The following is a 27,235-nucleotide window of genomic DNA, read 5'->3' as shown; positions in this document are numbered from 1 at the left end:
AGTCCCAAAGGGGAGAACGGGCAGATCCTCACCGCACCACACCGCACAAGGGTCAACTACACAGTGCAATCAGTGACATCCGCAGCAGGGCCCGACAGCAGAGCTGCTTTACCCCTGCCACATCATAATAGACCCATGATAAAAGAAAAAAGAAAAGAAAAGAAGGTAGAAAGTATGATCACCACAGTTAATCTCTACCTAACCTAGGCTGTTTCCTCCCCAAAAAGAGGGGTAGCCGAGACAGGACGACACTCTCCCAATTTGCTCATCCACACACACACACACACACACACACACACACACACACACACACACACACACACACACACACACACACACACACACACACACACACACACACACACACACACACACACACACACACACACACACACACACACACACACACACACACATTTACACGTATCCTAGTCCCAAGGGAAGAAGGGACAGATCCTCACCGCACCACACAGCACGAGGGTCAATGCACAGTTAAAACAACAAAAAACAGACCAGAGCACGTCACTCATTCCTAATAAAAAGTATCAATAAAAAATGAGCTATAATTTCCACTCATGTCGAGATGGAGAAAGATGAGGCAGGCCTTTGTTCTGCAGAGGACTCTAAGGCTGATTTTGCGGATGATGATTTTTCAACATCAACCTACGAAGACGAAGAGGCGGGAAATTTTGCGAGGATGTGGAAAGAAACAATAAAAAAGACAACACAAAAACCAAAACATCTAGGCTACCATTATTGTGGAGGTTTTCGGTGCAAAGCTTGTATGAAGAGGGCTAATGAAAAACAATATGTGATTTTGGAATAGGTGTTCGAAATCCAAGAGGCACAACTCCAGCAAAATTTACAGAAAGATAAATGTTTGTTATTTATGATAAGAATAGTGGTACTTGATTGATTTAAATGACACAGAAGAGGGTAGTAAGGGGTAATAAGCAAAATAAATCGCTAGGGAAGAGGTGTCAGGGAGCTTCTTTAACAGACGAGAATACGGATCGTGGACCTCAGGAGAGAGACAGATGATTTGAAAGACACAACCAAACCTTCCAGCTGTGAGCAAGAAGGAATCAGATTTTACCTTAACCTCTTCAGGCCCACATTATAATTATCATGTTAATTGCGCTACATGCACGCACACGCACACACACACACACACACACAAAACGGCAGAAGGTAGGGCGTGTGTGCTGGGCGGCCCCTCGGGACCCTCCAGGTCCTGTTTTCTCCCTGACTATGGAAAAGCTCAGCCCCACCGACCGGGCTAATGTATGGCCCGGCCTTCATTATAGGTGGAGGGAATCTTAAAACGAACTAACGCTTCATGCAGACGATTTAATTCACTGGAGGGGTTAGCAAGGGCTCTATTTCAGCCTTGCATATTGAGAAGCCTGTCTTAATCTGAGTATAATATTCTGTAAGTAAAAAGAGTAAATAAAAAAAGTCCTCGGATGCAACCTCTTCAATCTGAGTATATATCTATTCCCCGTCAGACGATTTTATTCAGCCTAGGGGAGACTCTTGAAACTGGTGCCTTTAGAAATAGCCTTCATTAACCCTTCTATACGATAGTCTTTCCTGAGCTGAAGAAAATCGTCTGTGGGCAATAAGAGTAAGCTGCCAAAATACATCTGATTCTGGGGTTAACCTCTTCGATCTGGTGACGTCTTTTGCATCATCAACAAGAACAACAACAACAACATCAACAACTACTACTACTACTACTAGGTAATAAATAAAGGAACACAAAGTACAAGGGAAGGAGTACAAGGATAATGAAGTGTATACCTGTAAGTACTTGAGAAATTACCTTTAAATGATTCCATTTATATCAGGAGAAACAGCTCCAATTAATGTGGATAGAGGAAGCCTTCAATAAATGCTTAATTATAACATGTCTTAAGCTGAATTAAATGATCTGGAGGTGGCAAAAGCAGGATAAAGAAGACACCACCGTACTGCAAACGTCAAACAGATTACAGGAAGAAAATAAAGCAATATTGCCAAAGTATGAATTAGTCACAGAATGGAGAGAAACTACAGATGACGATGTGTTAAAAGATATCAACTGTATAACCAGCAAAACACACACACACACACACACACACACACACACACACACACACACACACACACACACACACACACACACACATACACACACACACACACACACACACACACACACACACACACACACACACACACACACACACACACACACACACACACACACACACACACACACACACACACACACACACACACACACACACACACACACACACACACACACACACACACACACACACACACACACACACACACACACACACACACACACACACACACACACACACACACACACACACACACACACACACACACACACACACACACACACACACACACACACACACACACACACACACACACACACACACACACACACACACACACACACACACACACACACACACACACACACACACACACACACACACACACACACACACACACACACACACACACACACACACACACACACACACACACACACACACACACACACACACACACACACACACACACACACACACACACACACACACACACACACACACACACACACACACACACACACACACACACACACACACACACACACACACACACACACACACACACACACACACACACACACACACACACACACACACACATCAGAGGTCCTTGATCGAGCAATGACTTAATACAGCTTTGAGAAGAGAGGGAAAAAAAAAGGCAAGCAGAAACATTATAAAATACTGATCTTCCTTTCGTGGCCTTCGTTCTGTACAGATTCTAGTCTACCTGCTCTAGGAAAATCCATTGCCTGTAGAATAGTAGTAGGACTCTTGTTGCATTTTCCACGTATTCTTAGCACAGATCCTTGAAAATTCTCCGTTAGAATATTATATCAGAATAATTGATCTCCGTTCGATGCTAGTGGGCAATTCGCCATTGGAATCAAGGTATTCTCTGCTTAACTTCTTTGTACTGTACTGTTTTTGGTGATTTTTTTTTTATATATATATGTCTTGCTATTGCCATATATTTTATTTCGCTCATGAGATAACCTTAAAAGTGAAGGGGTTAACGATGGCTTTATCCAATCCCTCAAGTTCCAAGGACCTTCATTCAATCAAACAAAATTACCTGGAGATAGGAAAAAAGGTAATGTTATTGACAGGGTTAATCTGACCCACTCCGCAAAGATCTCCACTCCACTCAACTGTTCCTAGAGACGTATAAAGCCACATCCCTCAGCAGGTAGATCTTTAGGTTTTATAGGACAGACTAAATGAACCAGCCGACGCCCTGTGCCAGTAGCGGCCTAGCTCACAACCTTGGCATTTTCATGATTAATTCGGAAACTTTTTAGTTGACATAAAGACACGTGGCCTAATGAGATGATCGCAGGCAAAATAAGCATAAAAATTCCATATTCATAATAATTTAGCAGTTTCAGTTGAGTATACCAAAAGTAAGTGTTTGGATTATTATAGTTTTTCCACCTTAAGTTGGCCTAGATTTTCGTCCTTTTGTAACTTCTTTCAGGTAGCTCATTGACAGGGAAAGACTAGCTCAGCACCTTGTCCTCGGCGCTCCTTTGTGAGTAGCATCATATTCTGGTGTTAGTCTATTGTTACAACTTGCAATTGAAGACGGGGAGATGACAGTTTTAGGTCAAGTTTGAGTAAAAAGTAGTGCGGGTCAGTGTCATTGCATTAATGTTAAGGAAACAAGAGTAATGAGCCTGGTATCAGTAAGGTTAATACAATATCTGATTCAGTAATTCATATTCTTCATCACTGTGGTTGTATTGATTCGTGCAGCTTTTTTCAGGAGGGGTGCAATAATTTCCTAATCTCGGTAGTTATCATCAGCTGTTAAATACATTGAAGCCAGATGTCTTGAAATAAGTGAATCTTGAATATGACTTTCAAACTTGTTGAATTTTCTTTTGAACACAAGTTTTCACGTTCTTAGCCTTGAGTTTTCTTCTTAATTTAAGAAAATAAAAAAATCACTGTCAGTAAGGCAACCTGCCAACCTGCGCACCATATTGCTTTACGCCTAAGGAAAAACTGACTTAATGAGCCGGTGGTGGTGTCCGTGACGTGTGTGAGGGTAACAAACATTCACCTTGTGGGAGAGGCGTCGCTCTCTGTAAGAGAAAGTCGCTGTGATTTGATAACTGGACGGGACGAGGTGGAAAAAGGCTGGACCAATATGCTGGGGTTAGTGACTGAGGAAAATGCACATAATTATGATAACATTAATATGACTATTACAACACCAGTTTGAGAAGAAATTGCTAAACACTTCTTATTCATTATAACTACGATCTAGAAAACAACCTTACTATAATTCTGTATACCTGCATGTGACTTATACATGTGTTCTTTTGATGCGCATGTCACTATAAAAATACCTAGCCTCTTATTTATATATCATGCTTACGATCATTCCACGAGTATCTTGAAAGCAGTGTATTTCTTTCTTTCAGAACAATGATCAATATTCTGACTCGTTATGAAGATGACAAAAGTATATCTCTTTCACTATTTACACAAAAAATTGCTTAAGTAAAGCCATTACAAACTATCCACATGCCAAAAGCAGTAAATCTAGGCAGACATGGAACTGTAACAAAGAGTATGAATAATCAATATCCCACACTGAATAAATTATAGTAACAGATGTCTTTCATGCCTTTGTCGAGACTTTATCACGATATTTGAAGACAAGACAAAGGTCACCTTTGATTGGCGCACTCGCCCTTGCAAAATTGTAAGGAGAAAGAATTAATTGCTTACGAGGGAGGTAGGAAGGCGAATTCCGAGAGTTCCACCCTTTATAAACTCTGATCCTCGTGAAGGTGTACTACTATGTAAAATTTCGTGTGCCACTATAAAAACTATGGCCTGACACCCTCTGGGGGTAATTCTTCCTTGGGGGCTGGCTACCGGGGGTCCCACTCCGTCTAAAAGGTGGCCGGGGCGAACATCTACCAGTATTCAAAATTCCGTGTTTCTTGGTTAAAAGCCCTGACAGTGAATAAAGGTTTTGGCCAGGACTCTCAGGGGGCTGCCACCTCCTCCGTAGGGGTGGCCTTTTGGAGCCTCTCCCAACCTAAAACGTGGCCCCGGTAAAGATATACCATTTTAGAAAAGTTCTTGTTCTTAGGTAAACAACTTTGGCATGTCCCCCGCCTCCCCCAAAATTCTAGGAGCCCCATCGCCCATGGGGGGTGGTCCCACCCTGCCTAAAAAGTGGTCAAGGTAAACGCCTACCAATATGACAAAATTCGTGTTCCTAAGTTAAAAACAATGACCGTGCATAATGGCTTGGCTGCGATCCCAGGGGCTGCTACCATCCCGGTGGGGAGCAGCCCTCGGTGGTTCCACCCTCTCCATAACGTGGCTGGGTAGAACATTTATCAATATGTTAAATTTCATTTTCTTCGGTTAAGAACTTTGGCCGTGTATAACGACTTTGTTCGAGAACATCGGGGGCAACCCACCCTCTGGGGGAGGCCCTCTGGGACCCCGCGAAGCTTATAACCTGGCGTGAGTGAAATTTCGCCCTTCTGCAAAAATTAGTTTTCCTAGATAAAAAAAAAAAAAAAAAAAAAATGGCCGTGGATAATGGTTTTGGGTGGGACACCCTGGGGCCGCCGCCCCTGTCGGGGAAGCCCTGCGGGGGATCCACCCCGCCTGATAGTTGGTGCGGGGGTATGCCTATCACTGTGCGAAATTACGCTTTCCCAATACTCCCCTCATAAAGCCAAGATCCTATTCTTCAAAAGATTATTGTAACTCATTGAGTTTATAGGTGAGGGAGGGAGGGAGTGACACAGTTAGGGATAAGCACTGAATTTGGCAGCCTCCGTGGGTGAAACAAAAACTAATTTCTTGACTTTGTTTATAATCCAAAGTTGATATTCAAGAACGGTATTAAACTGGAGACATGATAATGAACTGGTTCCAGTTGGCTGATTAATACTGAGACAGAAAGTGGTTGTGCAACTTGTCAAGCGGTACAAACCAGTTCAAGGTTACTACTGAAGGCTGTGGTCCTAGCTGACTCAGAGACAGTTACATATTGCTACATACATACACAAACCATACAAACACAAGGCAGATGTAATATACCATAATTGTGGAAAGAATAACAGAAAAATTCTTTTTCTACACCAACCTCTGGCCGAGACTAAGATTGCATTATGATAATAGGCAAAAAATATGTGGTGCAAGAAGAGAACCATATCTGATAAACCAAAAAACCTTAACTGGCAAACGTAGATCATTTAGCTCACACATGGACTGCACTGACCATTAACTTGCACTTGCCCACTACATGTTTTATAAGTACATCCATATACATACCTGTAGCTGTGGAGAAATTCGCAAAACACTGTTTATGTTACTTCCATGGATTATTTTATGAAGCATGATGCATATGAAATTAGTCTCTCCCTCAGGACGATCACTACCATACTCATTTTTTTTCTCTCTCTCTGAAAAACTCCCAGGAAGTAAGCTACTTTGAAAATCAGCCTTGTAACACTGTGCGACATAGGATGATTGGAAACTCAATATAATATTTTCTAGTATTCAGTGGGTTTGAAAATTCATATAGAAATGTATTATCATCATCATCATTATCATCATCTTTATCATCCCATCTCTAATTCCCACAGAAAAGATTGAGTGAGGTTGAATCCAGAAAAAATAAGATTAGAGAAAGCATTAAAGTTGGAGAATTACCAAGCAGCATGTCCAGAGAAGTGGGCAACACCACCACCAGCACATTTTATTCATTAGTATTTTTCTTAAAAAAAAAAAAAAGTGCTTCACGTACACCAATGGACTGGAGTAATTTCATTCACTGCTATAAAGGAAGTGACAAATCTTTACTACGTGTCAAGTGGAGTTGGTGGAGGATTAGTGCCCCTCCCTGTAAAACAATTAACTCTAAGCCCTTGGCCACCCCGTTTGGGATACATGGCGTCTGGCAATGAATGAATGAATGAAAATTTCGACCACTTGTCAATTTCGTAGCTTCCTCAGCTTTCATGCTTCGTTTTCTCACATACATTCCCATCCACATTCCTCTTGATCTGCCACGTCTCTTCCCACCTTATGATTAAATTCCACCTACGTTTTTCACCCCCAGTGGCGGGGGGAAAACAATCTGGCCGCACTATGGGGTGGTACTACTACTCTGCGGCCAGGTTGTGTTAGGAAGAATACTGCCACCGTATTCCCTGCGTGTCGTAAAAGGCGACTAAATGGGGCGGGGTGAGTGGACTAGGGACCCCCTCCTCTGTTTTTTGGTTCCTAAAAAGAGACAGGCCAGAGAACGGGATGGGGGACTGAGTTATCTCCGTACCCTGAAGATTGGGTCTATGAATGTGCGTGGATGTAGTACGATTGAGGCTATAAGGGAGGAGATTGGGGAATGTTTGTGAGAAGAAAGTTGGATGTGTTAGCTTTGAGTGAAACGAAGATGAAAAGGAAGGGTGAGTCTATGTTTGGAAGTGTGAATGGAAGATTGTCAGATGTTGATATAGGAAGGGCAAGAGAAAGTGTGGCCTTGTTAGTGAGTCCGGAGGTACGGCAATGTGTGATTGAATGGAAGGAGGTGTCATCGAGACTGATGTGGGTGAAAGCCAAATTTGAAAGTGAGTTGTGGGCCTGGTAGTGAAAGAGATGAAGAAGAGAGGGAGTCTTTCTGGAATGATGTTGATGAGTGTCTGGAGAGTTTTGGAGCGAATGTGAATGTGGTAATGATGGGAGACCTGAATGCTAGAGTGGGAAATGTAGCAGTTGAAGGTGCAGTTGGTATGCATGGTGTGCCTGGAAGAAATGAAAATGGGGAACGAATGATAGGGATGTGCGTTGTGCGAGAGATGGTGATTGGAAATACCCTGTTTGAGAAGAAAGATATTTATAAGTATACATGGGTGAGACAGGAGGGTGGAAGGGTTGCTGATAGAGCATTGATGGACTATGTGGTTGTGTCCAGGAATGTAATAGGAAGATTGTTGGATGTGAGAGTTCTGAGAGGGAAGGGTGGAGGTATGTCTAACCACTACCTGGTGGAGGGAAAGTTAAGAGTAGGTAAGAGATGGGTGAGAGCTAGGAGAGTTAGGTGTGGCAGGGAGGTTTTGAAAGTGAGTGAGTTGGATAGAAGAGAGAAAAAGATAGAGTATCAGGAGAAATTGAAAGATGAGTGGAACGCAGTGAAAGATCAGGAAAATGGCAGTGTGGAGGAGGAATGGCAGTTGTTTAAGAGTGCTGTGGTGGGGCATGCAGAAGAGATGTGTGGTGCGAGACGTGTGGGTGGTGTAAGAAAAGGAAGTGAATGGTGGTGAGAGGAAGTGTGGCTGTGGCTGAGAAGAGACGTGCATATGAAGTGTGGCTGCAGAGGAAGGATGGGGTGTCATATGAGAGGTATAAGGAAAAGAGGAATAGGGAGAGAGGGGCTGTGCGTGATGCTAAAGTGGCAGCAGATGAGAGGTGATGTAGGCGGTTGACTGTGAACTTTCAACAGAATAAGAAAATGTTTTGGAAGGAGGTGAAAATGGTGCGAAAGGGAGAGTTTGGGAAGGAAGAGCGAGTAAAAGCAGAGGATGGAAGGATGTTAAATGAGATGGGTGCAGTAAGGAAGAGATGGGCAGAATATTTTGAAAAATTGTTAAATATAAAGGAGGAAAGGGTGGCTGAGATTGTGGCGGATGGAAGGGTGCAAGGAATAAATGGGTTGGGAGAGTTGAATGATTCTTTGATCACGATGGAGGAAGTGGAGAAGGCAGTAAAGGAGATGAAAACAGGGAAAGCTGAAGGTATGGATGTGTGTGCTGTGGAATGCCTGAAGGGTGGTGGAGTGACTATTGTTGACTGGTTAGTAAGATTGCTGAATGTGTGCTTTGTGAAAGGTATGGTGCCAGTTGACTGGGCAAGTGCTTGTGTGGTTCAGTTGTATAAAGGCAAGGGTGATAAGTATGAATGTACTAGCTTTAGGGGTATAAGTCTCTTGAGTGTTGTAGGTAAGGTGTATGGCAGAGTGTTAATTATGAGAGTTAGAGAGGGTACAGAGGGAGTGATTGGTGGTGAGCAGTGTGGCTTTAGGAGAGGGAGGGAATGTGTGGCTCAGGTGTTAGTTGTGAGACAAGTGTGTGAAAAGTATTTAGCGAAAGGCAAGGATGAGTTTTGGGCATTCATGGATTTGGTGAAAGCGTATGATACAATTGATAGGGAGGCTTTGTGCACTGTTTTAAGACTGTATGGACTTGATGGTAGTTACTAAAAGGGGTGAAAAGTTTTTATGTAAATAGTAGAGCGTGTGTAAGAGTGGGAAATACTGTGAATGATTGGTCTCCCGTGAGAGTGGGGCTGGGGCGGGGATGTGTGATGTCGCCTTGGTTGTTTAATATTTATATGGATGGTGTTGTAAGGAAGGTGAATGCAAGAGTGTTAGGTGGAGGTCTGAGTCTGGTGAATGTTGGTGGTAGAGAGTGGAATCTGAAGCAGCTGCTGTTTGCAGATGATACTGCACTGGTTGCTGATTCAGAGGAGAAATTGAGACAGTTGGTAGAGGAGTTTGGAAGGGTGTGTGAAAGGAGGAAATTGAAAGTAAATGAGAATAAGAGTAAAGTGATGAAGTGTATGAGGTTGGTAGATGGTAGGGGGATAAATATAGTTTTGAATGGCGAGTTGCTTGAGGAGGTAGAGTGTTTTAAATATTTAAGGTCACATGTTGCTGTGGATGGAAGAATAGATGCAGAAGTGAAGTTTAGAATGAATGAAGTAGGTAAGGTGCTGGGAGGAATGAAAAAGGTGTTTAGATGTCGTTAGCTTAGAATGGATGTAAAGAGAAGGCTGTATGAGGGTGTTGTGGTACCGACTGGGTTATGTGGGGCTGAAAGATGGACTGTGGGTGTAGCAGAGAGGAAAAGTTTAAATGTAATGGAGATGAGGTGTCTGAGGAGTATGTGTGGAGTGACGCGAATGGATCGAGTGCGAAATGATGAAGTCCGAAGGAGAACTGGAGTTGTTCGGGAGATGGCTGATCGAGTTGAGCTGAGGGTGTTGCGATGGTTTGGGCATATGGAGAGAATGGATAATGAGCGATTGGTGGAAAAGATAACTAGATCTGATGTGAGAGGCGTAAGGCTGAGAGGGAGACCACGAATAGGATGGATGGACAGTGTGAAGAGAGCACTGGATGCGAGAGGGATGTCTGTTGAGCAAGGAAGAGTGGCTGTGCTGACAGAAATAAATGGAGAGAAATTGTGAATGGATAAAGGATGACGCAGCCCTGAGGGGATATTCTCCAGCATTTGGTCTGATCAGCTAGTCAGGTCAGGTGCGAGTAAGGGGATAGGTCTATTATGATGTGGCAGGGGTAAGCCAGCTCTGCTGTCGGGCCCTGCTGTGGACGCCACTGATTACACTGCGCAGTTGACCCTCGTGCGGTGTGGTGCGGTGAGGATCTGTCCCTTCTCCCCTTTGGGGCTAAGATGTCAATGATTGTGTTTGAGTGGATGAGTAAATTGGAAGTGTGTCGTCCTGTCACGGCTACTTCCCTTTCCTTTGGGGAAGCAGCCTAGGTATATAGATAGATAGATAGATAGATAGACTTTTTTTCACAATCTTATCTGTAACCACTCACTCTATATCTTCAAAATAATGCCTTCTACCCTTTTATCAGCATATTCCTACTCCATCTTGTCCACGAATCTCCATATTTCTGATCTTTTTCCAGTCTATGAAATTGAAACATTTTACTCAAGAGTCCCATCTCCACCACTCTCACCCTTGATTAGTCACACTTCTACAATACACATGGGTTTAACATCGATGCGTTACTTTGGTCACTAACACACCTTGATATAACTCTCCTAAACCGCCATAATCATCACTTTCTTGAGCATCATTATCCTTATAACAATAGCAACCTTTCTTTCTTGAACCACTTTACCATCATTTCTTGCTACAACACCAAGGTAGCAAAATTTTCCACCATGTCAAGTTGATTTCTCAGAACATTACAGTGACCATACACTTGTCCATCAAAAACTGTAGCAAATATTTAGGAGGTAGTACTCAAGTAATTACAGAAATGATCTACCGTTCGAAATGATGCAAAGCCGATCCCACGCAGTGGCAAGGAACAGTTTTAAGATACGATTATCGACAAAGCTCTTTTTGCTGATGTTCCATCCACCGATGTGTCACATTAACACCCCTACTAGTAATACTACATCAGAATTCAGAAGTGATAGTGGTATCAGAGCCGCAGCGCTGACACATGGTTTGGGACGCGTAGGAGAACTGATGGGTCTTTAGGAACGGACAGTCAAGTTTGTTGAGTCGTGAAAGCTATTATATATGTATATATATGTAATCTCTATCTCTATGTATGTACCGGTATGTATGAATGTATGTATGTATATGTAGGGTGGGACCAAGTGACAAAATAAAAGGCAGGGCACAACAGCAGGAGACCTTCCTCATCATGCCCAGTGATATGGGCCATTCAGTCAATCACAAATCATTCAAGCTTCCGTAATCCATCAAGACATCGTTTTCCCTCAAACTCGGAACCAAAGACATGTGCAAAGATTTTTTGTAATTTACGTAAGTACATGTACTTTAATAGCCTATATACAGTATGCAATGATAATCCAAAATACAAGTTCAAAAGATCATTCCTGTTTTGAAATTCTAGAATTAGCCTCCGGTTCTAGTCTCAGCAAGCGTCACGGAAATCCCTGCTGTTGTGAGTAATAGATCAGGACAAATGTGGAATTTATAGCAATGGACAGAAGAGTGTTGAGAGCAACTGGGGTGCAAATGTTTTCAAGTGTACGAGAGTTGGGACGTAGAACAGAGACCCCAGGTATAAATTAGCTCCGAGCGTGTGTGCGTGAGTGCATGTGTGTGTGTGTGTGTGTGTGTGTGTGTGTGTGTGTGTGTGTGTGTGTGTGTGTGTGTGTGTGTGTGTGTGTGTGTGTGTGTGTGTGTGTGTGTGTGTGTGTGTGTGACAGACGACGATTTAAAAAAGTGTCAGACGATGATGTTTAGATCGAGTGTGTGAGTAGCTGAAGGTAAGAATGATGTGAGAGGGTTAGGTTTAAGTGGGTGTGTATTGGGTGTAGGTGGGGAAAGAGGGTGTGGGTGGGTCAGGCGAAGATGTAGGAAGAATGTGTGTGTCTTGTGTATGAGTGTGATAATATCTGTATCACAGTATGTACAGTACGTGCAAAAATTTGGTGAGACCATTGTTCAGATTTATTTTTTCTTTTTCTTTTTCTTTTTTTTTTGTGCCGGCTCTGTCAAGGCTGCGTTGTTTTGCATTAAGTTTTGATGGCCAGCGAGCGTTGCGACTGCCAGTGACAACAAGTCTGTTATCAGCGGGTAAATAACTCGACTTGCACCACACCAGTTTCTGTCACACGGATACCATAGTTCTTAATCTTGCTTTGGCAGAGTTGACATATTTGGTTGTAAGTTTTTCATCTGTGTCACATTATACCGTGATTAAAAACTCTGAGAATTACTGGAAACTCATACATATAGTAGTGCCGTGAATATCTCCGATCAGATTCCTTCTTGTGACATTTGTTTATTTGGTGCTTCCTCCTCCGTCTAACCACTAACCCACATATCGACCCACATCCACCCACCCACCCACCCACACACACAGGTCTGCTCAAGTAGCCTACATCTAATATACTATAGCACTAGCCGTGTGTGTGTGTGTGTGTGTGTGTGTGTGTGTGTTTTGGGGAGCCGAAACTACTCATTCAAATCGCACCAAAGTTGACACAAAAATCGCAGAAAAGTCGCTGATGTGAAAAAATGTGGTCCCATCACGATTGAAAAACTTTTACTATATTAAATGAGCGATCACGCTTTGACCAAAAAACGCTGCCCCAGGCGCCCGGCATAGGATCTCCGTAGAATTTTTTGCCTATAGGTACAACTAAAAAAACTACAGCAGCGCGAGAGCCCTTCGCGGGAACAAGTGCGAGGGGCCCGAAGGGCCCACGACCACTTGTTATCAAATATTCTTCGTCCTCAGCCGAAAGGAAGCCATGACTTTCCAGTTCCCTGATGACAAGCAACCTCTTTTCTACTTGCTCTCCTTGAAGGAATTGAAGCTTTATGAAATTCCTCAGTGACCCAAATTCTGGTTGACATTTCCTCTAACAAAAACTCGTAGACGAACCGACTGAATATCAGGCATCAAGAGATTCCAAGGCACGTCACCTTGGTTTATTACGTCACCTGTAATTGTTTGCCCCGTACACCACCCTTCTCTAACGCCTCAGGCAACACCACAGTCACGTCTGGGGACAGCTCAAACCAGTGTTCTTCCTGACACTGTACCGGTTCTGGTCTCCGCATGAAATGGATTGCGTTTTTGTTCATTATTCTGTAGACCTACAAACGATTTTATTTGGGCCACGAAGAATATCTGAGCAAAGGGAATACAAGCAGTTGCTATTGACTCACTCACCCAGATGACAGTATTTCTTGCATATTCTGGCTACCTCCGGATGATTTCGTCCAGTCCACCTACGACCATTTCTAAATGAAGGGAATGCACAACAAGCTTCAAAAACCATTCTTGGATGGGTATAAGATTATATGGTCACAAAGAGAATGGATGGGTCGTATATGTCAAAGAGTTTGAGGGCAGGAGGAAGCATGGAAGAGCAAGAATAAGATGGATGAATAACGTACGTGAAGAAGTAAGTCAGCGAGGTATGACAGCAGAGGATGCAATTATACGAACAGACAATAAAGATCAATGGATAAAGCATATACTGAAATGCATCTGACAAGGGTTACATCCCATTTTTAATCTAGCAGTCGACGGAATGGCTCGATCTCACGGGCATAACGAAGCAAAATTTTGTGTGCTTTGCTTGGCCTGTGAGGTGGAGCTAAGAATTTTGAATGCGTAAATAATGAGGGGATGGAAATGCGACCCATTTCAGTTGAGCATTCTTCTGTTAGTTCTCTCTACTGTTATTTCTGGATCCTCTCATCACAAATGCAGGATGAAGGCTGATATAATGATGATGATGATGATGATGGCGACGATGATGATGTCTTTGCAAGAAAACATTGCTCTTCCATTACTGCTTTGTTGTGTTTTGTGAGGAGAAAGTGAGACAGCCTAAATATATGTTAGTCCATTCGTAGTTCTGTACACAAACCTCAGTCCACACACACAGTTGGCTTTATTGATCAACACAATTAACTGTTCGCGATCTCAGCGGAACTTGTGTCGTAAAAAGGGGAATTCCCGGTGCTCATTGTTGCGTTTGTTTGTCCCGTATGAAGGCGTCTAACTGATAATGCAACGGTGTGTGAGGCTGGCCCTGAGGGAGGAAGTGAATCAGGCGATGAGTGAAAGCATGAATAAAACAGTGCAGCCAGAAGGATGGTACTGTAAATGACAATACACAAAAGCTCCAGAATTCAAATAGATATGTAACGAGTGCGCATGCACTCACGCACACACGCACATGCACACCCACACACGCACATGAGCACACACACACACACACACACACACACACACACACACACACACACACACACACACACACACACACACACACACATGCACACATACGTACACAGGCACGCGCACGCACACACACACAAATACACACATGTACACATACGCACACAGGCACGCGCACGTACACGCACACGCACACCATTACATACAGTTCTGTTCAGTACACTGTATACGCATAAATAAGCTTACAGAGACATTCCTCCCATCCCCATCCCACCGTGACGAATAAACGTGTAACCAGAGTAGTGGTATGAATAAATCTGTTTGTACTTTACAGTACAAATTCGTCTTGAGTAACCTCGGTTTTCCTGATCAAGCAGACCCATCAACTGCAGTCAAGAAATCGCTTCTGCTAGGCTGTCCCGTGCTACCAATGTTAGCTTGCGGCAGACAGTGCCTCGCCACAGCGATGCACGGGGACGAGTGTGAAGGTTTGGTTCCTGGATGGATGGTGCATTTGTGTCTGTCCACACAGCTAACGAGCGAACCATAGTAGGTTCCACATCACCTCGTTACTTCGTTTTAATACCATCCAGCGTAATAAATGGTTTCGAGGATTACTAGAGAGCATTAGGCTTGTCACTCAGTGTTTAGCCACCTGAACTTGAAAGAAGGGCATTAAAAAGCTACAGGAAGGATGAAACTCAGAGGATTCAGATATAGAAAGGAATAACAAAGGTAAAACAAGAAGTAAGCAACGCTACATCAAGTGATTCCCACCACCTACCATCTAAACAACATTAACTGCCAGAAAAGTTACGTCAGTGAAGTTGTGCAGTACTGTATACGCTGGACTATGACTGAATCTCAACCTGCTAATACAAAAGTTGGTAAATACTGCATGTCCCTTTTATCTATTTAGCGTACTATGCTGACCAGTGATAAAGCACAGTCGCAATTCTATTCAGTAAAATAACTTGACGGAACACTAAGTTTTGAGAAGAACTCTGCCACCGTGTATATTATATATGAAGTAGAATTATGCATATAGTGAATACTTCTCTGAATGTCAGAAGTGAATGAGTTTACACAATAACCTACACCCGAACAACAAAGCAAATTTATCAGAAGATTAGAGTGTGAGGGCTAGAGACAACGTAAGAGAGAGAGAGGAAGAAAAAAGAATACAATGAAGAAAAAGTTGAGTGAGTGACGATAAAGGCAGGCCTGAGACAAGGTCACAGGCAACGAGTGAAGGTCAATAGTGGGTATATATGGCGGTGGTTGTCCTCACTCACACCACAGCCAACCTAACTGTCCCTTCCTACACTGCAGCTCCCTTCACCACCATCTACACCAACATGAAGTTCCTGGTAACTACTCCTCCACTCTTTTTCCACTCTGAAGGGAATTTGGACAATTTCTCTTGCTTCACAAACAGTTAAGCTAAACTTCATTTTCTTCTAAAGGAACTTGGGTAACTTATAAGTTTAGTCATACTTGATCCTTCCCAACCGCAATCATATTCCTTAACTCAGTGTCTGTCCCTCCCTACATCCTTTGCTTTACTCAAGTTTCCATTGTCATATTGCACTTTTCACAGTTTAACTCCGAATCTCTACCCCGTCCCGCCTTTTCCCGCCATACCCAAGCTCACCCTCTACCTTATTCCACTATTCCTTGTCTCGTTCATGCCGTCCTTATAATGTTCCCCTATCCTCGCCTCACCCCAGCTCTCCTGCCTAACCTCACTCCACCCTGTGTAACCCTGCCCCTCTGCCTCCCCTGCAGACCGTGCTGTTCCTGGCCCTGGTTCTGGTGGTCAGCATGGCCCTGGCCCGCCCCGGCGACATCATCGACGTCGACTACGACCATTTTGAGCACGAGCAGGACGGCATCCCTGGCACGGCTGTGCACGGCGAGTACTCGGCCATCGGAGCCGACGGTAACGAGTACGAGGTGAAGTACGTCGCCGACCACCTCGGCTACAGACTTGTTTAACCACCACCTGAACCATGGAGTTCCACATGAACCTCAACATCACCGAGGCTGTCAAACACCACACTTGGTGAATGACGATCAACTACGCAGTCAGCCTGTCGTTGCAGTATTCTCCTTTTTATTTATCTCACTTTCTCTTCTGTTTATTTCCTTTTTTTCTGAATTCCCATAAATAATAGAATTCATTCACACAGTATTTCCTTAAACCTGGCCAGCAAATAATGATACAGCCACCATTTTATCTCACTGAAATCTCCAATTATACGTCAATGACGATATCAAAAAAGTATCATGACATTTTAGGATACTTATTTAAGTATTGCATAAGTAAAGAATCATTGTTAACCCCTCGCATCCCGTGACTTCTTTATATTTCGTTCTTGCCACAACAGGACAATTTATATTCTACTTAGGACAGAGTTACCGAACTGACGGGATTATTTACGCAGGGAAAAAGGGGAGGAGACCAAGGTTGAGATGGAGGGATAGAGTAAAGAAATACGTGAGAGGGGTGTGTGAGTTGGAAGGAAGGCAGCCAAATGGCAGAGGACAGGGCCACGAAAATTTGCTCTTGGGCCCGTATTTTCATCGGCTACAGAATGTCCCTAGCATCTTTTCCTAAGCAACTTATTTTGTATATTACATCTTACTGTCCTCCGTGTTACGAAAATCATTCTAATATCGCCATAGTCTGCATAAATGACGTGCATCATGATATCAACCAGCTATATCCAAAAATAAATCGCTAAGGAAGAGATGCTAGGGAGCCTCCTTAACCAATGAGAATAGGGGCCTTGGCCACCTCTCACGGGATGAAGGCGTCCGGCAATGGATACATAGACAGATAGATAGGTAGATAGATAGATAAACAGATCGAGGGGCTTTGAAACTCATCGCTGACAGACATCTTTCACAGACTATAATTGCCGTGTGCAGGTAACAAGAATAAAATTAATGCCATTGGAGTGAAGTGGTTGAAGGCATATAACAAAGACACCGATGAGGCGAAATATTGTGGGAATATTGGTGTACATAAGTTATAATGCATTGCACACACACACACACACACACACACACACACACTTATCCCATATATATCTATTGCTCTATCTGTCTACTGATCTATTTATTTATCTGTCGATCTGTAGATATGTAGATAGGTGTGTGTGTGTGTGTGTGTGTGTGTGTGTGTGTGTGTGTGTGTGTGTGTGTGTGTGTGTGTGTGTGAGAGAGAGAGAGAGAGAGAGAGAGAGAGAGAGAGAGACTATACCTGCAGGAAAACAAATCATTAATGTCAGTGTCTTTACACCCTCAGTGCATGTGAACGTAAGTACGCGAAAGCGCTTAGAATTAGTGTTTCCTTTTCCAAGTTAATAATGTTGACGATCTATCTAAATCTGTCTATCAATGGTCCAATTAAAGATGATGTTATTCGTGTGGTGAGATATGTAAAAGGAAGTGCTGGAGTTGTATACAAGAGATCAATATAGTACACGAGAAATGTGCAGTTTGAGTACGTGTAATGAACATATAGCAGTTAGTGGTTTATGTCGTGTAAGAAATGGATATTACTGAATTATTTGTATACTTGAAAGATTCACTGAAAATTTTAGAATATTTTTGTGCTAGGAGTTGGCATTTACAAAGCAAGGCTGTTTTTAAAGTCTTTTATTTATTAATTAATTAATTTATTTTTTCTTACAAGTCATACTCTGGGCAAAAGCTTCAAGGCCAATTCCCAAGTCCCAGTAGTCCTCCTTGGGGCCCAGTAGGCCTCCTACACACCTCCATATGTCACCACTTGGGCGCTAACACCCACCATCCATACTGAATACATGCAAGGCCTGTCTCATTCAGGACTAGTGTACTGGTATTAGCTGGGGTATTTTTTATGACATGTCGGCGGGCCATCTGGTAGACCAGAAAAAATCTGCTTTTTATGAAATTCAAATCCTTAAACTGTTCCCTGCCCCAGCCGGGATTCGAACTTGGGTCCATTAGGACTACAGGCCTCCTCTCTACCGATTCTGCCACCGCCTCCCCCAAAGGAGTTACCTGAAGACAGATTAAATGCATTTCTCCAATCACCTGTATCTCCAGTAGGTGTACGTTTTATAATGGCTAGGAGGAGAGGTCCTTCCCTTGTAAGTGACATGTAGCTGCTGGCTTGGGTAGGAGTAGTTTTATTAAAGTTAGTTTCCTTGTAAAATAAGAATCTGTTGAAAAGTTCAGATTCGAAGCTTTGTTTATAGTAACTTTATTGTCTTTCTTAATGTGGGTATCTCTTAACCGTATATTCTGTATTCTTGGAAAAATGGGGAAAAGGACATTCGCCAGTCTGAGTTTGTTTAAGACTGCATAAGTGCCACATGCAAAATACAACTCTAAGCTTATTATTGCCACAGACAACATGGCCATGTACTGCTACAAAAATAAGTAGCATATGGGCCCCATGTCTGCAGTATGTGCAATTTATTGAACCAGAATGAAACAATCATCCAGGAATTGAAATATGCAAGAGAATGTGTTATATTAGGTAAATACCTTAATATCGTCTTGATATTAAAGGCTCGAAATGCAATTTATAATTTCTGTCTACGCAAAACACTTTGTCAACATAAGGGTATTTGCTGTCAGGTATAATTGTTACCAGAAACGATAGTTTATCAGTACCATGCTTCTCTGACTACAACTTTGTTAATATTTTTCAGTTACTATGAAGCACACATATTACATAAATCGTATGAGCTAAACATAACACTCAGTCACATCACTGTAGTCTATATCTGACGAAATATCATCTGTCTTCTATGAGTTAGAGCTCAATATGTTGTCAGCACTACCATCGCAAGGCAGTCGGTCTATTTCACTAGCTAAATGGCCAAGGACAACCTAAGTTCATGCATGTGGTCTGCGTCGGTTCATCAGGTTAAACGGTCGTGCTTGACTATACTGCTGCGAAGTAACAAACGACCAAAGCATCGTGAGAGAGCATGACGTTGCACAAATTTATTCATGACATAGAATAATCTGCTACTTTGGGCACTTCAACTCTTTCATGATTCTGTGACTTATTTTCATGTGAATAATCGATACAGTGTTAGATGGAAAAGAGTAGTAGCGAGAATAACAGCGCTGTTACGACCATCCAATGGTGAACGTTGAAAGTTTTAACTCTCAAGCTCATATGACCTACTATCAGATAAACAGAATCATCAGGCTTCGGCTGGAACAGAATACGGGAATTATTGCATCCACGAAAAAGTTAACCGTCCTCTAATTATTTATACTGTTTAGCCTCATACCCACGTACAGTAGAGGGTCATTTATTCTTGGTAGTGCTATTAGTTTATGCCAACCAAATATACTACTGCATTACTCTCTAGTACACGTTGCGTCCAGTTCTCAGTCAATCGCACCTGAACGGTATTCTACTTTAAGAGTTTTGTTACTCCTCACACTTTTTCCCGTCTTGATTAGTACTCTCTTTTTCTGAGTGGCTAGCTAAGATCTTGTTTGGTACTGTATGTGAACCGCCAGTCAAGGTGATCAGACGCGGTAAACAACTGGCTTTTTGTTTGTCTGACTGTGTTTTGGTTGAGACCAGTTGTAATGACGCACTCCACTTCCATGAGCGAACATAAACTTGATCTTTATTAAAACATTACTTCAAATTTGGATTTTTAAAAAACTGCAGTGAGTCATTTGATCATAAGGCATATTATTCATTACAATACAGAACTGTAGAAAAATATCATGTAACGTCAACAAACTGAACGTTACATGCAATGACCTTAAAGACCAATGATCTTAAGAGTGGAGAGGGCATTTTACGTTTTGATAAAAGAAATAATTTTTCTAGTTTGCCATCATTAATAATGTGGGAGACGTGGCAGTTTGGGTGGTGGCCGAGGGTGGCGTCCTTGTCAGTCTGTGTTCATAAATCACTGGGTAGCCTACCGTCTTACCTCCAGTGTCTTGTAAATCATTACTTTTGTTTTTGTTTATGTGGACAGAGTTCCTCTAAGGCATCTAGAAGAGTGAAAAATAATTAATTTAATAGCAGGCTTCTGTGAGGACCTATATTCTTTGAACTGTTTTCACTGACATCCGTCTGACGCAACAACACATCATCACTTCCTCTCTTCCTAATACCATCACATCAAACCTGGCTGGGCTGTCTGCAATGTAGACAGACGCTGATGGTCCAGTGCTATCAGTGGTGGGTCTATCTCTGACACAATGAATACAGATGCGAATCACTGAGGATGCCCATAAAAGCGATCGCTCCTCTCCTACACCATCGAAACACATACACGGTAGATGTCTCGATACAAGGAGAACGGTGCACATGGCTAAGCGTTTATAATGAGCATTAAAAGAATGAAGGACTTTAACTTAGCACTTTCTTAAAGCCCAGTATGGTTTTCCTGTTTTTTTTTTTTTTCTAATTACAATACATTGTTTTAACATGACGTTCACTGCTGCTTAAGCTGCCTATACCTGCATCTAAGTTTATAATCAAAGCGATTGAATTTGTTAGCAAATAGTTGGCGATATGAAGAATACTGGGAGAATTTATCATCATATTAATCTCTTCAGTTCGATGGTCTATATTATTATCTTATCTTTGTTCTCACTAGACGAATACCTCATTTATCCCATGTAATCTGAAGGGTCTTGCCTAATCTGAAAATAATCGTATAGAGATGGTAGGAGTAATACAAGGAAGAAGTCCCTGGGTTCAAGTTGTTAAAGAAGCAAACTTAGCACTGATACTGGGGAAAATTTTATACTCTGCCTTGATAAAAACCATATTTATTTTGGATTACTCTTCGCTTCCGCTTACATATATGCACATGAAAAACAACCTTATTTTCCTGGGGGAGGGCAGCACAAATACTCGTACCTTTGCCAAGAACAGGCAGTCGCTTCCATCTCCCCTTGGATGTTAAAACAAAATAGGTGGGGAATGAGTGTGTAACGCACGTTTGATATGCATGGGGATTGTTAAACATCTGGTTCCAGGTTCAGATGTGTAAACAAAGAAATCGCGTTTACTGACCGTGTGACTTGCCTCGTGCCAAGAAATTGCCAATAGAGGTAAAGAACTGGACGTGGTGAATAAAAGAATGGGTAGGAAGGGCTGGAAGTATGGATGGAGGTGCAGGGACCGGAAAATCCAAGAATATCCTGTGAAAATGAATGTTGTGTGGCTGGTGGTTTGACTGCAGCGAAGGTTATTTCAAAATGGCCCACAAGAATGAAAGTGTCAAGGGAAGAAATGAAGAAATAGGCATGGGAAACAAATAAGTAGGTGGGAAGTACTTGCAATGTTTTAGGATGGAGAGGAGCGATGAGAGTATACCCGGTGGAAACAGATGCTGTAGGATTAATAGTTTGAATGGAGTGAAGGTTCACTTTAAAGTTTTCTCCAAGGACAACAAATCAATGGACGATCACTCTGCTCTCATATAATTTGTATATTGTGAAGCAGATAACAATACACATCTTTTAAATTTCAACTGAAATCTTCCTATGTATGACATAATACGTAGTCTTACTATTTTATAGATTTTTTTAAACGCACGAAATAAGAAGCAAAGACAAAAAGCCTATAAAAATGGTCCTCTCACAGAAAAGACAAGAATGGATAAAAGATAAAGATATGATCATTTTGAAATGCTTGGACATACTGAAGGTGGTAGGCAGGGGGAACACTGAGGAAGGCTTACAATTAAGAATGCTGAAATTGCTGCAGCTTGCACACGAGCTATACATTATTATTCAAGGATTTCCAGTACGTACTGTAGATGTTGAGAGGACAGTTGCTCACTGCCGAGGGAAGTGAACTGATTCAATTGCTTGTATAATTATGTACTTTACTGCAGCAGCAAATGCCAAATTGGAAAATAAGAGGACAAGAAAAATAGTATACTTTGTTACTTGTGGCCAAGTCTGGCACCACTGCCATTATCACTTCGGTGTTCATTTTATAAGCTTGGATTATAACTCATTTCAGCTAACATTTTCTCATGTTGTATTTTCTGTTGCTTAAATTTTTCCTGATTTTGAAGTAATTGCCTTATCACTGTAATACTAAATGTTCTAAGGAAATTTATAGGTTTAACTTGGACTGTGTGTGGGGTGGGTGGGGGGGGGGCGGATGTTTACATAACATATCCCACCAACCCAATTGTAAGGAGGCACTGCTCCCCCATCCCTTCTGGATCTACGCCCATGCTTGCCATTACTTATTGATCAGGATGAGAAAATACCAACTAACAGGAAGAGTTTTATTATTACGAGAATGCCGATGAACAAGAGTGTAGGAGAAGTGGTAAGACAGATGAAGACAGAAGAAAGAAGTGTTAAGTGACTAGTTGACTGTCACACGTCCTGGCTCACTGAGTGCCTGACTGAGACTGAAAATAAATGTCAAAGAATCGGATGGTGTCTGACTGCCTCGATGGTGCAGAGGTTCAGTTGCAATTTCAAGTGGTGTATCACTGCCTCGAAGACGCTGAGATGCAAGTGAAATTCTAATATACAGTTGATATTTACGTCAGTTTCTTTCAGGCTCAAGTGGATATTCTATGTTCAGATGGTGTCTGGCTGCCTCGATGGTGTTTATGATCAAGTGGAACTCCAAGGTTCAAGGCTCAGGTTGTGTCTGACTATTTCACTTGCATTGAGGTTGAAGTGGAACTCCAAGGATCACGTGGTGCCTTCCTGACTCGATGGTGTTGATGTTCGAGCACAATTCCAAGGCTCAGGTGATGCCTGACTCCCTCGATGGTGCTGAGGTTCAAGTGACACTCCAAAGTTCAGGTGGTGTTTTGTTACCTCGGTTGTGCTGAGGTTCAAGTGCAACTCCAAGGTTCAGGTTGTCTGACTACCTCGATGATGCTGGTGATGAGGTTTCAGTGGAACCCAAAGGTTCAGGTGGTGTCTGATTGCCTCGATGGTGTTGAGGTTCAAGTAGAACTCCAAGGTTCAAGTGGTGGTTAAACAAGTCTATAGCCGAGGTGGTCGGCGATGTACTTGACCTCGTACTCGTCACCGTCGGCTCCGATGGCCGAGTACTCGCCGTGCACAGCCATGCCGGGAATGCCGTCCTGCTCGTGCTCAAAGTGGTCGTAGTCGACGTCGATGATGTCACCGGGGCGAGCCAGGGCCATGCTGACCACCAGAACCAGGGCCAGGAACAGCACGGTCTGCAGGGGAGCCAGAGAGGCAGAGTTACACAGGATGGGGTGGGGTAAGGCAGGAGAGCTGGGGTAAGGCAGGAGAGCTGGGGTGAAGCGAGGATAGGTGAGCATCGCAAGGACACCACGAATGTGACAAAGACAATTCGAACATCATATGAAGAAAGTCTATGTGGTGGAACATGACAGGGAAAGTCAGACTACGACAGGGAATAGTGCAATATGACAGAGAAAGTATGAGTAAGGCAGAGGGTGAAGGGAGAGGCTGACAACTAGTTAGGGAACATGAAGGCACATAGAAAGGATAAACAACAGATAAACAATGTACCGTTTAAGATCCTTTGGTACGAAGGAGGGGAAACTTAAACATTGGTTGGGCAAGGGGAAAAGTAGTTCAAACTCAAGTCGTCGTATCAGATGGAGGTGAACTTACCAGGAACTTCATGATGGTGTCGATTGTGGAGAGGGGAGCTGCTGTGGAGGAAAGGACAGTTAGATTTGCTGTGGTGTGGGTGAGTACAAACATCGCCATATATACCCACCACTGACCTTCACTCAGTGTTTGTGACCTTGTTGTATGCCTGCCTTTACCCTCACTCACTCAACTTTTTCTGCCTACCTATTTTTCTTATGTTGGTTAATGCTGTTGCACCTTCAACTTAGAAAATGCCCTTTTCTTCTGATTTTGCTAGGTAGTTAGACTCTCTCACCTTTGACATTTAAAGCATTTTCAGTGTTATGATGATAATCGTAGCTTCACTGATACTGAGAGCTGGAATTAATCGCTATTTAAGTTTACTGGTATGGCCAAATATTATACAATAGAGAATTAAGGACTCGTTTTTCCTGATTTCTAGACGCCATGCATCTGAATCACCATGAAGTTACAGACACCCCCTCTGAAATCAGCTCTAGTAAATATCTGTTTAGTGTTACCTAACTATTTCTTAATGTGATATATTATTAATTGTTGTTGCTCCTCTAAGTCCACCAATACCTACCCCATTCTGTATCAATAATTCGAATACTGTCAGGCGAGCTGGGACGTATTTTTGGAAAACAATCGTATGATTAATTCCCTATTGCCACTATGAGTTATTTTTATTTACAAAGGTATAAGAGAAATGGGAAGATGCTGACCTCTCCTTTCTTTGTCCTTCCTGTAAAAATGGGTCTGGTCTACCACATGGAATTGATATTAAGCTTATGAATCTCGGCGCAGGTTTTGGAGAGACGGGCGTGATAAAAGAAATGGTTCTGTTGTGTCAGTTAACTTCTTCAGTGCGATGTGCCGCCCACTAGTTAAACAAAACTTTCGGTAACAGACTTAATTATAGGAAAAGACGTCTCTGGGTAGGAGAGTTGATGACTGTGACGAGTCTCCCCAGAGCTAGAAGAAAAACGTCTTGAGGAAAAAAGAAACGCAAAGCGGTTTTTAGAGTTAAGGGGATAGTACTGTGTGTGTGTTGTTGGAGGGTGGGGAGTGGATATGTGTGTGTGTGTGTGTGTGTGTGTGTGTGTGTGTGTGTGTGTGTGTGTGTGTGTGTGTGTGTGTGTGTGTGTGTGTATGTGTGTGTGTGTGTGTGTGTGTGTGTGTGTGTGTGTGTGTGTGTGTGTGTGTGTTTGTGTGTGTGTGTGTGTGTGTGTGTGTGTGTGTGTGTGTGTGTGTGTGTGTGTGTGTGTGTGTGTGTGTGTACTAAAATGACAAACTCATTAACATTCTGCTTACAAATATACGGTATTCGGATCCGTCGAGATGGGTGAATGGGGTGCATTTTTGTAGTTAGTGCCTTTCATGTGTGTTTATGTATTAAACTAAAGATACCCTATGTAGAAATCAATGAGAAATGAATATAATCTAAAGGGTGAAACACTGCATATATATATTTATCGTTATTTTTTTTAAGACTTACCAGGACCATGCTGACCCTGGTCTAGGCTTCTTAGTCCAGATATTTAGGATGTGAACAGGAAAACCCAGCCAACCCTCGGGTGGAAATCCTTATGGACACCATCGACTGGAGCGGCGTAACTCACTAGCCCACCACATGTCCATTTGGTTATATGATTATCATCCAACGTGGTAAATTGTTGTTTACTAGATAACAGGAAACCATTTGACATATTACTCAGAGAAGAGTTATCTGAAGGTTCCATCATAGCCAGTGGGTGGATGATGGACTCTCCCAAGTGTCTGTACATTAGACTGAATATTTCTGGTAACTGTAGGATACTAAACCCAGTAGTTTGTATTTAAATACCAACCCCATTACCTCTCTTTACTGCCAGCGTGACAGACACTTTTATTGCTCAACACTGTCCTTTCGCTTCACCACACACCCTCGTGTTTACTGAACCATTTGAATTTGGAGCCATTGTTCTTGAACAAAGAGCTTTGACTGCTTTTTATGTGCGGTCAGGGACAAAAGGTCGCCAGTCATTCCACTGCGGTTATTTCACATCTAGGGGAAGCCCCTTCACTCTAATTACTGACGCATTATACAAGAAAGAATCAACTATTGCAGAGAAATAATATATCAGGACACCCACACCTTAGGCATACTAGCAAGTAGAGTAAGTGAGGAGTAAAAGTGGTGAAATATTAGGTAAACTTTCGTTCCCAACCCTTCATTTAAGAGAGGCATTGACTTCTCGGATGGTGGCCCAGTATTATCATAAGTCGAAAGTTACACATATACCCAGTTCATTAACCTTGGGAGCAATTGAATCGTTAGCAGGAGAGATTATGAAGGTTGGCTTACGAATGTCAAAATTCATTCTGGTTTTAATGTACTATCTGCATGAAAGAATTAAACCCTTCCGCTAGAGAAGGTAATACATATTAATCTTGTTATTTCCAGATTTTACCTAGCTGAAGGACGTCGATTTGCTAAAAGGATAATGAAGGTTATTTCTAACCCCAGACAGTCGAAAATATTTATCCAAAGTTGAATAACATCGTCTAGCAATCGAATTAATTTACAACTCTGAAAATGCATGACAAATTTAATGAGAACTTTATAACCTCAGACGGAGATGTACTGTTTCACTGTTAATTTAGAAGGAGTCGTCATTTTTGTTTGTTTGTTTCAGATTGCTGTAGAATTAAACTTCTTTACAATGCCTTCTCGGTGGGTTGCTTGGCCAGATGGTGGAGTGGGCGACAAGGGAGTACAGTACTGAACAATGAAGTAGAATAAATAGAGTGGGAGTAAATATCCTTGAAGAGACTACTCTCCCTGTGTACATGAGACTGTTGTTCTTGTTGCTGCTGCTGCTACTACCGTTAATTTTGAGCTGCCATTACAGTTGTGTTTACTTTAGGTTCACCATTTGTCGCTTCAGACTGACGACATCAGAAAAAGAAAGTGATTATTGACGCAGTAACTAGTGGTGGACAGTCAGCAAAAATCTGT

The 27,235-nt window shown here is 42.4% G+C and overlaps 2 protein-coding genes across 2 annotated transcripts; one reads left to right on the top strand and one right to left on the bottom strand.

Moving 5' to 3' along the window:
* The first annotated feature begins 15,884 nt into the window (after positions 1-15,884).
* LOC145413421 (cuticle protein CP575-like) lies at positions 15,885-16,611 on the top strand. The gene is made up of 2 exons (XM_080283107.1): positions 15,885-15,983; positions 16,402-16,611. The coding sequence occupies exons 1-2, from the start codon at positions 15,885-15,887 to the stop codon at positions 16,609-16,611; spliced, it is 309 nt and encodes a 102-aa protein (XP_080139233.1).
* A 7,007-nt stretch (positions 16,612-23,618) lies between these two features.
* LOC145413420 (uncharacterized) lies at positions 23,619-23,933 on the bottom strand. The gene has a single exon (XM_080283106.1). The coding sequence runs from the start codon at positions 23,931-23,933 to the stop codon at positions 23,619-23,621; it is 315 nt and encodes a 104-aa protein (XP_080139232.1).
* Positions 23,934-27,235: the final 3,302 nt, after the last annotated feature.

Source organism: Coenobita brevimanus, chromosome 96 (assembly GCF_032717465.1).
Source record: "Coenobita brevimanus isolate Jiangsu-jjx chromosome 96, ASM3271746v2, whole genome shotgun sequence".
In the NCBI taxonomy this organism is placed as follows: Eukaryota; Metazoa; Arthropoda; class Malacostraca; order Decapoda; family Coenobitidae; genus Coenobita; species Coenobita brevimanus.
Note: the sequence above shows the minus strand (reverse complement) of the source record. Positions and strands in the feature narration are given on the sequence as shown.